Below are 14,891 nucleotides of genomic sequence, written 5' to 3' on the forward strand. Positions count from 1 at the left end.
TCTGGCGGTGGCTAACTGGTGCTGATGGTAGCGCCACCTCCTGGTCAACTGGAGTAACTGCACTCTGGCCAAGCACAGGACCCGACTAGAGCCTCGGTTGGAGGAATAATGTCTTAAACAGTGTGTGTTCAACACTGCATTGCATCCTACGAATTATCCACTATTTCTTTCTTACTCAGTAACATAATAGTATCTCTCTCTTTCTTTCTCTCTCTCTCTCTCTTTCTCTCTCTCTCTCTCTCTTTCTTTCGTTCTTTCTGTCTCCAGTCCTGGCTATCGGAGGTAGAGGGAAAGCAGAGCTCCAGAGGAGACAGAAGACACAGCGCCGACAACCACCATCACACTCCTCAGGGCAGAGAGAGGTACACACACACACACATACCTTCACAAACACACCCATTTACACACACAGATACACACATAGAGAGAGAGAGAGGCAGAAAGTTGTACAATGTAAGGATTTAAACATCAGGTAGTGATGGATGACATGTAAGTGGGTTGCAGTAATCAGATTACAGAATCAAAGCATTTCTTATATCCATTTTGGAGTCTTTACCAGTAATTAATCTTTGATTATCTCTACAAAATAGAAAACCCAGTCTGTAAACATGTTCTCATTTTGTCAACCAACAACACTTTGAGTTACTGACTCCTTTAAAACGTATCATACTGTAATTTGTTTTGGATTGGTGTGATCAACAAACATCACATGGTGGATATCTCATTATGGAACCAAATTCTTCATTTGGTAACTGTAATCTGTATCAGTTAGTGAAAACAACACTGATTAGATTGCAGGTATTACATAACAAATTACATTTTGAAAGTAGACATCTCAACGCTGTCTGAATCATCACTAACATTCCTGCTGATATTCCCAATTTCCCCATGGTGATCGTTTAACTTTCATCTTATCTTTATCTTATCTTACCAAGCAGCAGTGCCGTATTTTAGTTATGCAAATTCAAAACTGGTCTCTGCTGCCTCTTCCCATGTAGTCCTGAGGGCAGTTATACAGATGACACCAGTCAGGAGCACCACACTCCCCACCACCACTCCAGCCCCCCGCAGCCCGGACCCCCCAACCCCGACCCCCACGAGTTTGACGACGAGTTCGACGACGACGACCCGCTGCCCGTCATCGGGCACTGCAAGGCGCTCTACTCCTTCGACGGTAAGGACGCCAGGGATACAATACAGAGGCTTTACGGCGGTGGCGGAAATCTCCCAGCAGCCGCAGGTGGCGCCATCTTGGAGAATTGGCTGTGTGGAGATAGCAGCTAAATTTATAACAACCGGGATAGATAGAGAAAGAGAGATATCTGAAAAAAGATTCAAAAAAATGTTTAAACCTATAACAACTGAGCTAGAAAACATGAGATATCTGAAAGGATACACGCCATTTGGTCTGGTAAAAGGTAAAAGTTACTGTGATTACTGTGAGTAAACTGTCTTGACTTTAGCCCTAGTTTCTACTCCAAAAAAACATGTAGCTTGAGAAGAGTCAGCTCAGTTAACCTGAACACACTGTTGGTTTTTGGCTTTGTTAGCTAGCTAACTAGCCAGCAGGCTAACTTAGAAAAAGCACTATGTTAATGCTAGCATGCAACTACTAGCCAGTACTAGCTACTAGCCACCTAATGTTATCTACTACTTATCTACTACTATCTATGTTATCTACTGTGCAAATCATATGTGTATACAATAATAATAACTTTATTTATATAGCACTTTTCAAAACAAAGTTACAAATTGCTTTCGATAAAATAAAATAAAAGATAAGAAGAGTAACAGTTACAAAGAAGAGTAACAGTTACAAATAATACAATAAAACGGTGACAGTTAGCTTATGGTTAGCTAGCTAACCATAGCTAGCTGACATTATCTAACACAAAATCAATCAGATGTATCAGTGACAAATTGATCAGTCTCCAGTCAAAAACAGCACAGAAATTAACCATGTCTAGTGGATATTGTTGAGTTGGCCGAGTACGGCCAATGTGGCTGCCAAAAAGCATGTTATGTCTTGTGAGAGCCCTCTATTCTGGATTATATATCAGTATATTCTATTTTATTTGTGTTTCTCCTAATAAGATAAGAGGCTATCGTGGTCATTGTAAACAGGATATCATGTTTATGTACGCCTACATAAAAATAAAATACCACGAATATTGATCTCGACACACAAATATTGATCTTGGTGTGTGTGTGTGTGTGTAATCTCACTCACTGTGGTTTGTTTGACTCTCAGGTCAGAACGAGGGGACGTTGGTGATGGCAGAAGATGAGGTGATGCAGCAACACATTATATTTTTCAGCTGTTTTGAATTATCTCTTAATAGTTCTTCTCATTTATTATTTTGCTAATTATTTTGTGTTGAAGACGCACATTTAACTTCAGCGGTGATATCATGACATACATTTTAAAATTTGATTTGGCTTTGATGGTCAACTTATCCATTAAGTGATGAGAACACAGACACCAAAATCATCCATATGTCCCCGGTAGATCATTTGCTCCAGTGCTCCATGCTAACACTTTAGCATCCACTAGGTTGAGTGATAGTAGGCGACTAGTTACCATGTATTCATCCAGCTCAGTGATTTTTAGCTGTCTCCCATCATCCACCACCTTCACTTCCTATGGAAACACGGAAAGTAGTCCCTGCTATTTCAAAACAGTATGTTGTTTTTATATCAGATTTTGTGTAAATCTTGCTAATCTCCTGCACAAAACTGCCAGATTTAGCTGCATATAATTTAAGATTACTTAGCATTTAGCTATGAGTTCTCATTTTTTCACTTTTGAGGTAATGCTAGGCACCTACTATCACTCAACATAGTGGATGCTAAAGTGTTAGCATGGAGCACCAGAGCCAATGATCTACCGGGGACACATGGATGATTTTGGTGTCTGTGTTCTCGTCACTTAACGGGTAAGTTTACTAATGGGCCGATCTCCCCAAAACTCAGTGTATTCTGTTAATAACCAGTCATTCCCCATTGGCTGCAGGTGCTGTACATCATAGAGGAGGATAAAGGAGACGGCTGGACCAGGGCGAGGAAGCAGAGCGGAGAGGAGGGCTACGTTCCCACCTCCTACGTCGAAATCACCATGGAGAAAAACAGCAAAGGTGCCGTCACCTACATCTGAAGCTACACTGCACTCTCTCCTTTCAGCCGTCCCTCTCTCCTTCTCTCCCTCTCTCCATCCCTGCTTTCTCTTTCCCTCTCAAGATGACACTGGAAAAGGAAACACGACATCCATCCGAACACCTGGACATTCATCTGTCTCCCCGTTCTTTTTTTTCCATCCCATCTCTCCATCCTTCTATCCCTCCACTCCTCTGTCCCCGTATCCATCTGTCCTCGTCCTCCCTTTTCGTATCCGTGGGACCGGGACAGTGTTGAGTGTTTGAGCGCATGGACAAACGGGGGAAATCCTATTTGATGGTGTTTGAGCGACTTTGTTGTACATGAGGTGTTTTCTATGTGTGTGAAAGAGATGTCCCCACTGCTCTTTCGAGCCCCATGTCAAGGCTGCGCCACTTCTTATCGATCAAAGCATTCAAGATCATCTTATTTAATATTTCAGTGATGATTTTGCTTTTGTTTTTACTCTTTGTTGTTTTAATTTTTTGTATTTTAGACGGAGATGTTTAAGACGAAGAGAAGATTTTAAGCTCCTTGGATCGATACGTTGACGTGATTTGAAACATAAGACATGATCTGATTTCATCTGTTTTTATCTCTCTCTGTCTGATTGATGTGTGTGTGTGTGTGTGTGTGTGTGTGTGTGTGTGTGTGTGTGTGTGTGTGTGTGTGCGGATGTGTGTGTTATCTCCGCCATCACACTAGAGCTGGAACAACACTACCAGATTTTGACCAGATTCAGCCCCAATAATACTATGTACTGTTTTAAAATTTCAGGATAAACATCACCAAAGGATCTAGTTTTTATACAGGATCCAACTGTAGAAAAGCCCTTTTTCACATCGTACAGTTAGTCCAAGGTTAGCATTAGAGTTGGGCCGAAGCTAATTTAGCCTCTTAGTCCACAGCCAAGTTTAGAGTTGTACTTGTTAACCTTGTGGAGCACAGCCTCAGGTTTGAAAAAGTTGTAAAATTCAAGTTCCAGTGGTAAATACAGTATGAAAATGCTTTTAAAAAGTTGGTTTAATCAGTTAAAGGAGCTCATAAGAAATGTGGCAATGTTTATCCCCCCCAAGTCTCATTGTCATATCACGTATGTTATCTGTTCATATATTGTTCTTGGTCAATTTTTCACTCAGGAGTCATTGATAAAAGCAGTTTGGCCATCGCAGTTTTCATTGGCAGCCATGTGATCCCCATAATCCAGCCTCACAGCTGCTGCAAAGCAACTATGCCAGCTGAATATTATCCATCTCACCATAGTGCTATTATGCAAAATATTGTTATATCACAGCCAACACTTCTTAGTTTAAACGAGGACAATCCAGGTTACTTACACAGTACAGCTAACAGTCTATTTATTTCTTAGAATTGCCAGTTCTTATAAATGTACAATCTATTGCCAGTGGAGGCAGACAAATAGCCTATATAAACATTAACATAAACTAACTAACAAAATAGATTTTCTGTGTCTATCTGTAGCACAACCTGGCCAAACTCTTTCTATCTATGGCTCTGCTTTGTTGAGTCCTGAGATGCAGTCAGAGACAGAACTGAACGCTGTTTTTTGGGGACCGTTCAGTTTCAGTGCAGTTCGTTCACAGTAAAACTGCCATTTATCCACTCTAAACAAAGAGTCATTTCAAATATTGCATCATGTATTGGATAGAAGAAATATTTCCTGGCAAAAGCATTTGCATTTTTGAATTTTTTTTTCTTTTACAGCGGAGAGTAACTCTGTAATACTGTGTAATGTGTTGCGGTAAATATGCAGTCTCTCCTGAGGAACAGCTGTGTTCTGTGACTCTGTTAAAACACTAAGACCTCCTAGTGTGTGTGTGTGTGTGTGTGTGCCTGTATCTGTGAGTGTGCGCGTTTGAGTTAACTTGCTCTCTCCTCTATGTGACCGCAGGTTCCTGAGGGCTGCAGGGTGGCCGGGCGATTTGATTGGCTGGTGGAGGGCTCACGCTGATTGCTGATCGGTGGTGGTGGAGATAAGGGGGGGGGCGGCCGAGAGAGAGAGAGAGAGAGAGAGAGAGAGGGAAAGAGAGGGAAAGAGAGGTAGAGGTGGGATGGGAGGCAGGTTTGCATGTCTGCATGCTCGCACATCCATGACCAGCAAAGCATTCTGGGTCGCAGGACCACTAGTAGAGGGAGAGGGGTGGGTTCTGGGTAAATTAGGTAGAAGACTAGACAGCTTCATTGCTAAGAACAGGCACTAATATCATTTATTGTCTTAGAACCGTGTAATAATTGGTAGCCACTAACAACAGCAGCGCTCTTCTCCAGCTCCAGCTCATTCTCATGATCCTCCTCTGCGCTCTGTTGGTGATGTCTGCCTGCCTGCCTGCCTGAGCCACTCTGCTCCTCATGCCTGCCTTCATGTGTCACCTACACACTCATACAGCATGTCATCAGCGTGTCGTGAGCGTGCGCTAAACGTGATCGGGCGTTCCCATCGCATCGCATCTCGGACTGTGGTTCCACTTGTGTGTGTGTGTGTGTGTGTGTGTGTGTGTGTTCTAGTGTGTGTCCAGCATGTGTATGATCTGTGTATGTATGTTTGTATGCTGACTCCCTAACAGCACCATGGTTGAACTCAGAGCCGTTTGGTAGGCAGATAGCAGGACCTCTCCACCTCTCTCCTGTCTTTTCTTCCTCTCTTTTCTCTATTTTCCTCTTCCTCTCTTTTCTCTTTTCTCCTCTATTCTCCTCTCCTCTCCTCCCCTCCTCCTGGTTGCGATCCCACCAGTGGACCAGCAGATGGCGCCCTTCCCTCACCACTCTACACCACAGCTCAGCTCCACTCAGGCAGGACTGGGCGACTTCAATAAACGCAGCAGAAGAAGAAGAAACAAAGAGGAGTGCCGGCGCCGTCGCAGTCTGGACTCTGCCTTAAAACTTTTTTTAGTATGAGGGGGGACACTTATTCTACACACACACACACACACACACGCACACACCTGGATGTGTCTGCCTTGCTGGTGCCCGCCGACTCCATCTCCCATCAGCCACCTGGGCCCAGCCCCGCCTCCTGGTGACTGACAGCTGCATCTCCGACATCACCCCCCCACCCCCCACCCCCCCCCATTAAATCAGTTGTATTTTGTGAATGTGACGACACACACATGCATATCGCGCTTATATGCATGTGGTTAGTTTTTACCATTGAATGATTTGTACATATTAATAACATCTTTTTACGTCATGCTGAATGTGTTTCCACGGTGATTGTTTTTAGGATTTTTTTTTTTTTTTTCAAATTGTTTGATTGACAGGCGGGAGCTCCTATCACAGCCGCAGCAACCGCCGCTCTCTTCTTCGGAGACAATAAGGTTTGAATTGAACCGATGCACTTTGCCCTTACAGTACTATAGCGTTTGAATATGAATAAACGAACGGAGTGAATGGACGGGTCTCTGCCGGTGTGAGAGTCACGCGTGAACAAGAAAAACAACTTTCTAATCATTTTCTCCGCTTTTTTATACTCTTTTGTAACTCCTTGACGAGCAATGACCCCCAACTTTCTCTTTTCTCTTGCATGATTTTCCTCTTTCCATGATCGTCTCGATGTTTCCGCTCATTCCGATCTCGTTTTATCTTCGTCTCCGGGTCGTTTTTTGGAGCCTCGCCGGTGGTTCCTAAAGCGTAATACCATTTCGATCTGATTTTAGGACAAAAAAACGCCACTGATGATCCCTCTCTCCTCGAGGTCGTCTGAAACCTGTGTTTGTTCATTTTGAAGCTGTGAAATGTACAGAATGATACTGTAGATAACGTTCTTACTTGAACCTTCCCTGTCCTTTCGCTTTCCCCTTGACGTCACAGCTCCCACCTCGGACCATTTTGCATCCCTTGCACGTAAGCGTCGGGTTTAATTCAGTCGGGGATGCAAAATGGTTGCAGTTCCTACATCTGTTTTCCCAACACTTTTGTTCCGCAGAGCTTATCTGCTCTCGGTTTTCTAAACAGGGGAGGAAACAACATGTTTTTTTTTTTGGCCTCTTTTCAAAGTGATGAAAACATCAGACCTGTTGCAGTTAAGTGTTACAAATTAGATTTTCTGTTCCAGTGGAAATGCAGTCACACTGTTCTCTCCCCTTGGCTTTTTTTAAGCCAATTTCCCAGCTTGTAATTGTAAAAGCGCACTCGGACACAGACAGAGAGGCGGATTCAAGGCTGGTGGAGGCGATTGTCCTCGGCTCCTCATAGCATTTCATGGGTATGGCAGTGATATTAGCATAAAGGCAGCAATATAAAGGTTTGTGTGTCTGCAATAGACTCCCAAATGGACAGAACACTCCAAATGTTTGCATTTACTTTTTAAATTTCTCCCTTTAAGTTTGCTTCGTAGGCCCACTTGGAGTGTACTGCCCTTTAAATCAAAGGTGCTGATGCAAAATACGATGCCAGGGGCTTCGACACATAATTTACCAAACCCATTCAAAGTGATTTTTTCCCCCCTATGCATTTATATACATATGAAAACTGTGAGCTGCATATCATAGCCACTGTGCTGTAATTCTGAATATTATGCAAAAAAAAAAAAAAAGTATATATATATTAACGGATTAGCTTTGAGATGCTAGTAGGAATTTGCAGCGAATTCTTCGTACGACCAGTGCTTCACTGAGGCCCGCCAAGCTCCTGTGGGCGTGGCGCTGTTTATGGAAGCCCAGTCCCGCCACTCAATAAAATAAAAAAACGACTCAATTCTGACTTTTGATCTCAGAATTCTGACTTTGTATCTCGAAATTCAGACTTTTTTTTTTCTTGTGCAAAAAAAAAAAAAAGTCAGAATTCCAAGATTTTTTATTTTAATCGTTTTTTATTTTATTGAGTGGCAGGGATGGGCTTCCGTAGCTGTTTCACTTCACCACCCAGCAAACACCCCAGACACGTTCTTTCTCAACATTCCTCTTGTTTTTAACCTGGACCGTCAGTGTCCTGTGGAAACATTGTACCTCTGACAAAGTCGACTCCCTCATATTTTGTACATATTCACCATTCTTTTCCAGCGGTTAGTCTCGGCCGCAGGGTCGCGAAGTCCGTTCTCGGCCGTCATCAGCATCTAATCGCGACCGGAGGTACAGATTTTTGCGTGCGTGACGTTTTTCGCAGGACACCGACACGTCAGACCCATGTATTAAGTGTCTTTTTACCATGTTGTATATGTTGTAATAACCAATGGCAGTACTTCTCTTTCCATATTGTTGTGCACATCTCTTTTTACGTTGAATGTTGTCAGACACTTTGTGAACAAAATGCTCTTTTTTTCTCCCCCTCCCAAGATATTGTTCTAATAAAAGAAGCAGCAATGAAAAGTACATGTGTTTGCGTGCCGTTTCATTGGTGGTAGACTTTTTTGACCCAAACAGGCACCCTTACACTAATCATCTCCTTCATTAGAGATGGTCATGTGATCAATGAAGCTGTTAATGAGTTCACATAGATTCTCCTGATTGAGTGGAAGGAGTGCATTTCCACTCGAGAATGAGTTTATAATTGAGTTTTTCATATATAACACACACACACAGTGGGTCTCCACAGATCATACACTATATTTATTAAATCATACCACAGTAGTCCGTAATATAAACATATTAAAATTCAACAACATCTTTTTACAGTCAATAGTCTCCTAGAGAAAATATATTACAGTCTAGTATCAACATGCTAATGCTTGAACTATGTACAGCTTTAGTCTCTCACACATTAACAGACTTAAGTTAGGCAGATTTACACAGGTACACAAGGTCTGATTTTTTTATATATATATATATATATATGTATATGTATATCCGATCTTCCGATGGCTTCCGAACATGGAGTCATGGTTTTCCCTGTTTATACATCAACAAACAGATCAGACTTGTGGGAAAAAATGTCCAGAACCAAATTTTCTGTCCCTGTGTGAACGCAGCCCAAGAGTTAAGATCATCTTTGTCCCACTGCTTTACAAATGGATAAAACAATTCTCAGTACAGGCTTTAACATGAGTGAATTTACACAGCAAGGTTAACTGTGATTTTAAATCACAATTTTCTGTTTCTGTGTAATTGCAGAGAACAGGCTGACAGACAGGAAGGCAAAAAACCCCACCTGAATCATACTTTAACAACACTGTTAAATACAGTTATTATTTAAAGACAATATACACTAGCACTGGCTCTGTAGGAGAATTTCCTCTCTGTCCTCTTTCACTATTCTATCACTTTATTCTGTCTAACCCTGATTTAACCAGGAATCAGAAAATATTCATATATTCTTTTAAAGGGACCCTGACATTTTACTGTTATTTTAATTCAACATGTCACTTGTCACATTATGCAAAAGAAGTTTCTGCATTTGTCTTTCAAGCTTATGCCTCGTTAGCATTATTACTATTGCGAGAAACCAATCGGCACCGCTAGCTGTAAGCTGTTGTATTTGTTGCTAGTTGCTAGCTCTACCCTTTTGTTTCGAAGAAGAATGCTAACAATGCTAACAGAGCATTTTTCAGTGAACTGGAATGTAAAAACAATGTAACAAATGGCTGTTGGGGGGGGAATAACTAAAATTCAAAATGTCAAGGTATCCCTTCAAGTCTCCTGTTCTTGCACATACAGCAGTCAGTCCCTTTAAAAAGGAAACCATCTCTGGCGCTAGCTTAATGGAAGCCAGACTGCATTTTCATTCACCGTGAGCTCTGAAACTGTTTTGTAACTTAGTCAGCTGTTCTATATCTGTTGCAGAAAAGTCATTTTTTTGAAGGTGCAGTGAAAATGCAGCCTTTGTTCCAGGAGACACTAATCATCAGGTTATCTTGGTTTAGCAGTAAATCTAGCATCCTTCAATCCGTCTTTCCATTATCACCATTCCACTAGATCTGCCTGAGGCTGTAAGTGGTTTTTATCTATCTGTCTCTCTGTCTGTCTGTCTGTCTTGGTCCAGTGGGTCTTAGCAGAGCCCTATGTCTAACAGAGTCGTGGCCTTGGGGACACCGACTGACGTTTATGGCTCTGGTCCAGTGTGGCCCACTTTCTCCAAATTTTGGCCACAGATACAAGTAATTACTGTAGTTTCTTGTGATTATTTCAGTGTGACAAGCTTTGTCGTGATAAAATAGAATAAAGTCCTCCATAACAGAGCCATGGTGAAATGCCAAACATTTAAAAAATCAGCTGGTGTTGAATCATAAGTTGCTCAGCACCAGCCATGGAGCCGGAAAGCAGAGCTAACATTGCTGTGAATGAATATCTGAATATTGCGATGGCTATAGACACTGTGTACACCTCTAATAACTGTCCACTGCTTTCAATATGGATCACTAATAACCTGTACACTCAAAACCCATGGATCCTGGCCTCTAGCCTGCAGTTACATGATGGAAAATCATCACACTGGATACAAGAGCGAACTCCGGCATTAACTGGAATTGGTCATAAATTCAGAATACCTGTTGGTTTCTGGGCTGCTCATCATAAATTCAGAGTGCTGTGTGAAATGCTGCTGGTTTATTCATAGCGTCGAGTTCATATGCTTATCGTGGTTTTGAAATGGAAACTGCTGCTCCACGCAAACCGTGAAAATAAGCGTTTCTCACACCACAAATTGCCGCTGCCTTTATAGTTCTTAGAGTGTATCCAACAGTAATGTGACGCTTTCCCAGCTTCCCTTTGTCATATCTGCTATCTGAACTGTCCATAATTCCCCCCAAATTATATTTACTCTCTCTGCTCCAATGGGACCAAAGTGTCAATGCATCAAACTTCTGTGTTTGTAAAAAGTGAGCGTGCTTGGATGACGTCATATCAGGGTGTGCGTTTTGGGCAGGGGCTCCAGTTTCCGTGACAATGCAGTGAGGATGAGGGTGAATTTGTTGTAGCGCTCCGTTTGGTTGACGGCGGCGCCGCGACTTCCCCACAGCAGCCGCAGCTGAAAGTCCGTCTTGAACACTTCCAACAGGTCCTCGTCGCACTGGAACCCTGTACACACACACACACACACACACACACAGTGGGGGGTTAGAGATGAAGTGCATGTTCTCATATGATAATTCACATAAAAACTCGGTGTGTTTTATTGTATTCGTACCTTGTAAGGCCTTCTGGGCGTGGGCTGTGTAGCCGTGTGCGTCGTGCGCGACGCTGCGGGCCGCCTCCAGGTGGCGCAGCATGATGTCACAGCCCTGGTCGCTGGTCTCCCAGAGCTCCGCCCCCTCTGGCGCGATGGACGGCCGCTCCATCAGGGTGAGCAGGGGCAGGAGGAGGGGCACGCACACCACAGGAGGGAGGGAGGCTGCAGGACAATCCAGGGACATCAAGAGTTTGTTTTTAACCTTTATTTAAAAAATGAAAAACCTTCCATCTCTCTTCTTATCGCTCTTATTCTGTGTCTTTTCCAAACGCTTCACCCCAACATAAGGCCCTGACCTCATTTTTGGATGATTGTAATTTTGGTGATGTGGGAACTGAAGCTTATTCTGCTGCTGCACCCATGGTAAGTTGCTCAGCGAAATGACTAAAATATGAATATGTGTGTGTGTGTGTGTGTGTGTGTGTGTGTGTGGTACCTGTGCCCTCGTAGAGGTTCTTGTAGAAGGGTTTGAGGGTTTTCTCGTAGCTGATGGCGGTCTGTGTGTAGTTCCTCCTCAGGGTCGTCCACGTCTGCTCCAAGCGGCCGATCTGCACAACACACAACACCACACATCAGTGTTTCCAACATATGTTAATCGAAGATAAAATTGAGAATTAGGTGCATTAACTGTAAAAAACTGTAAAAAAAAAAAAAAGTAAAAACTTTGGAAAAATTAGGAAATTAGATTGAAACTTGCCACTTCCATTCAGCTTTTCTAATTTGAATAAAGAATGAGTGTGTGTGGTTTAGTATGCATGTGTCTGTTTCAGTGTGTGTGTGTGTGTTACCTGCGGCAGGTCCAGTGCTTTCATCAGAGCGGTGAAAGCGTACAGGTCGCCGACGGCGTCCTTCAGCTCCAGCGCCACGAGGATGATGCGATTGAGCGTGGACGCCCGCTCCTCCACGCTGCCCGTGCATCCCAGAATATCCACGGCGACGCCGATCGCCATGGTGTGGTGCCTGGGAGACGGGAGGAGAGGGAGGGCTGGATTATTACTAAAAACCATCCAGCCGTGTGATGTCCAGTTCTGTTTCCCTACTGTCGAGTTCAAGCTGAGTCAGCGAATCACAGAAATTGAGTCCACATTGAATCACAAGTCCTAGATCCACTGGTGTGTGTGTGTGTGTGTGTGTGTGTGTGTGTGTTCACATGTGCATTTGGGCTTGTGTGACTGCATGCTTATGTATCTACAGGTGTGTGTACGATGTCTACATGTGTGTATTTGCGTGTTGGTGGGCATCGATGTTTGTGTTTTTTTGTTTTTTTTGGTGTACTGTATCCGTGAGCTGTAGCTGTGTATCTGTGTGTGTGTGTGTGTGTACCTCTCCATCAGGTCCAGCCTCAGCTGCTGGCCGTGCGGCAGGGTCACCAGCTCCAACCCTGAGGCCACGCCCATCTGACCTTTAAGCTCTGTAGACACGCCCAGTATCCTAGCAACCTGGGAGAAAAAAACACACACACATCCATCGTTCACGTACATTTTACAAGCCGCTGTGGAAATCTGTATCTTTCTCCCTTATTCTGTATATCTATCAAGCTGGAGCAATGTGTGTGTCTGGAGTGTCTGTGTGCATGTTTGAGTGTGTGTGAGAGTGAGAAAGTGTGTGTGTGTGTGTGTGTGTGTGTGTGGCTCGGCCCAGGGTTGTTTTTGTTTCCGAGTGCGTCATGAGACTGGTTTTATGACTGCAGGACAGTTTTAATCTAATTCTCTAGAATACCAACAGCCAGACAGACAGAGGATCTGTTGATAACAGCAGCAGTAAACATGTTTACCTCCAGATTAAGACACACGTGTGTGTCAGTGTGTGTGGTCTCACTTGTATTGGTGAGCACCTGTGCATGGTTTTGTAAAATGTATGTCATCTTGTATGCATGATGCTTCGATGGAGTGTAGTTGTGCATTTTTACATAGGTCTGTACTACTGTCTGTATGTTTGAGTTTCATTTCACATATTAAAGGTGTTTGATACTGAAAATCAAGTCATCTGTCTTGTCATCTGTATGTTGTATCATACAACATGACTTGGACTCGAGTCACAATTTGAATTGCTTGAGACTTGACTTGATGCATGAAGAGAAGACTTGAGACTTGACTGGACTTGGGTTCTGGTGACTTGGGACTTGACTCTGACTTGTTCTTGGATGACTTGAAAAGGTTTCTAAAGTCTTGACTTGAGATCTTGTGTTTGTGTAAATGACTTAGATTGAAAGTGATGAGATTTGTTCCAGCAGACGACTGAATTTAAATTCTGTTTTCTGAATTTGTACGGAATGATTGAATTTATTGAAGTTGAAACTGATTATAGAAATCAAACTCATGATGCTCTTATCAAGTTTTTATCCTATTAAAACCATATTGCATTGAAAAGTCCTAGATATTTAGTTTTCATTAAGATATTAAATTGATACTGGACTCTTGATTTGTTCTGACTTGACTTGCTGTTCTACATTTAGACTTGAGACTTGACATTAATGACATGGACTTGACTTGGACTCGACTTGGTAATCTACATTTAGGCTTGGGACTTGACTTGAGACTTGTGCCTCAAGACTTGAGACTGACTTGGGACTCGAGCAAAGTTAACTTGGTCCCACCTCTGTCTTGACCTATAAGCAGATAGTATGTCCTTGTGTGTGTGTGTGTGTGTGTGTGTGTGTGTGTACCTGGCAGTCGGCCATGAGCAGGTGTCTGGCTATGCTGTGGTGATTGTGGCTGAGCAGCAGCTCTTTGGCTCTCTTCAGGACCACCATCTCCAGCGGCTTGTTCTCCGCCGGCAAGAGGCGGGAGCCGAACTCCGCCGGCCAGAACGCCGACACCGTCTCCACCACCGGCCGCCGAAAGCCGCTCCTCTCCTCGTCCCTCCTCGCCTCCTCCTCGTCTCCCCGCCCTCCGTCCTCTTCCTCTTCTTCGCTGGTGTTCTCCAAGGCCGCGATGGCGTGATGGTAGGAGCTCCTGTCCAGCCCTCTCCTCCCTCCCGCCTCCTGCTCCTCCGCCTCTCTCCCCGCGTCCCCCTCTCTCCTCAGTCGCTCCACGTAGCTGCAGGGCGGCGGCGGCGGCTGGGGCTCGGGGGCGTGGTCTGATGAGATTGGCTCCTCCCATCGCTGCGGGCTGCAGGACCTGAGTTCCGCGGGGCGTTCAGTGTGTCCCGTTATCGCCTCTGTGTCCGGGAACTGACCCGCTTCGGCAGGTGGAACCGCAGCGCTGGGGCGGTTGTGGGGGTCCAGAAGATGAAGCTGATGCTGGAACTTCAGGGGTTTGACCGGGGGGACAGGGGGGACCGTGGACACTGTGGAGTGACAATCATATCCATTTGACACTTGGAATTTAAGTTTCATGTTTTTTGAAAATGTACAACTTTAAAATAACGGATGGTTCCATCATTTCTGGCTCCATAAATTCTCATAACATAGAATAATGATGAGTTACCTCCACTCCTCCACGCCGGACCGTGACTTTCTGTACATGTGGAGTCCGGGGGCGGCGTGGGGGCGAGGCTGGGGGAGGAGGAGGAGGAGTCCGGGGCGATGGAGGAGGAGCAGGAGGGGAGAGCCAGGGGCAGGAGGCAGGGGGAGCGAGGCAGCCGGACCGAGGGCACCTTGCTGGGCTTGGGGGGCGGTT

At 44.1% G+C, this 14,891-nt stretch overlaps 2 protein-coding genes across 4 annotated transcripts in view; one reads left to right on the plus strand and one right to left on the minus strand.

Moving 5' to 3' along the window:
• Positions 1–5,126, plus strand: part of fnbp1l (formin binding protein 1-like) — a 38,674-nt gene extending 33,548 nt beyond the window's left edge. Inside the window, exons 12-15 of the mRNA XM_071897706.2 lie at positions 268–362; positions 999–1,174; positions 2,252–2,289; positions 3,014–5,126. Of these exons, the coding sequence (XP_071753807.1) occupies positions 268–362; positions 999–1,174; positions 2,252–2,289; positions 3,014–3,154 (450 nt within the window). The 3' untranslated portion in view covers positions 3,155–5,126. The remainder of the gene's footprint in view (positions 1–267; positions 363–998; positions 1,175–2,251; positions 2,290–3,013) is intronic.
• Positions 5,127–8,694: 3,568 nt separating this feature from the next.
• bcar3 (BCAR3 adaptor protein, NSP family member) overlaps positions 8,695–14,891 on the minus strand; it is a 64,313-nt gene continuing 58,116 nt past the window's right edge. For all 3 annotated transcript variants that reach the window (XM_078285853.1, XM_078285855.1, XM_078285856.1), the window contains 7 exons: positions 14,700–14,891; positions 13,937–14,559; positions 12,595–12,710; positions 12,060–12,231; positions 11,708–11,819; positions 11,230–11,433; positions 8,695–11,120 (listed from right to left, as the gene is read on the minus strand). The exon at positions 14,700–14,891 is cut by the window's right edge and continues 39 nt beyond it. In XM_078285853.1, coding sequence (XP_078141979.1) covers positions 10,942–11,120; positions 11,230–11,433; positions 11,708–11,819; positions 12,060–12,231; positions 12,595–12,710; positions 13,937–14,559; positions 14,700–14,891 — 1,598 coding nt within the window. In that variant the 3' untranslated portion in view covers positions 8,695–10,941. The remainder of the gene's footprint in view (positions 11,121–11,229; positions 11,434–11,707; positions 11,820–12,059; positions 12,232–12,594; positions 12,711–13,936; positions 14,560–14,699) is intronic.

This window comes from Centroberyx gerrardi, chromosome 9 (assembly GCF_048128805.1).
Source record: "Centroberyx gerrardi isolate f3 chromosome 9, fCenGer3.hap1.cur.20231027, whole genome shotgun sequence".
NCBI lineage: Eukaryota > Metazoa > Chordata > Actinopteri > Beryciformes > Berycidae > Centroberyx > Centroberyx gerrardi.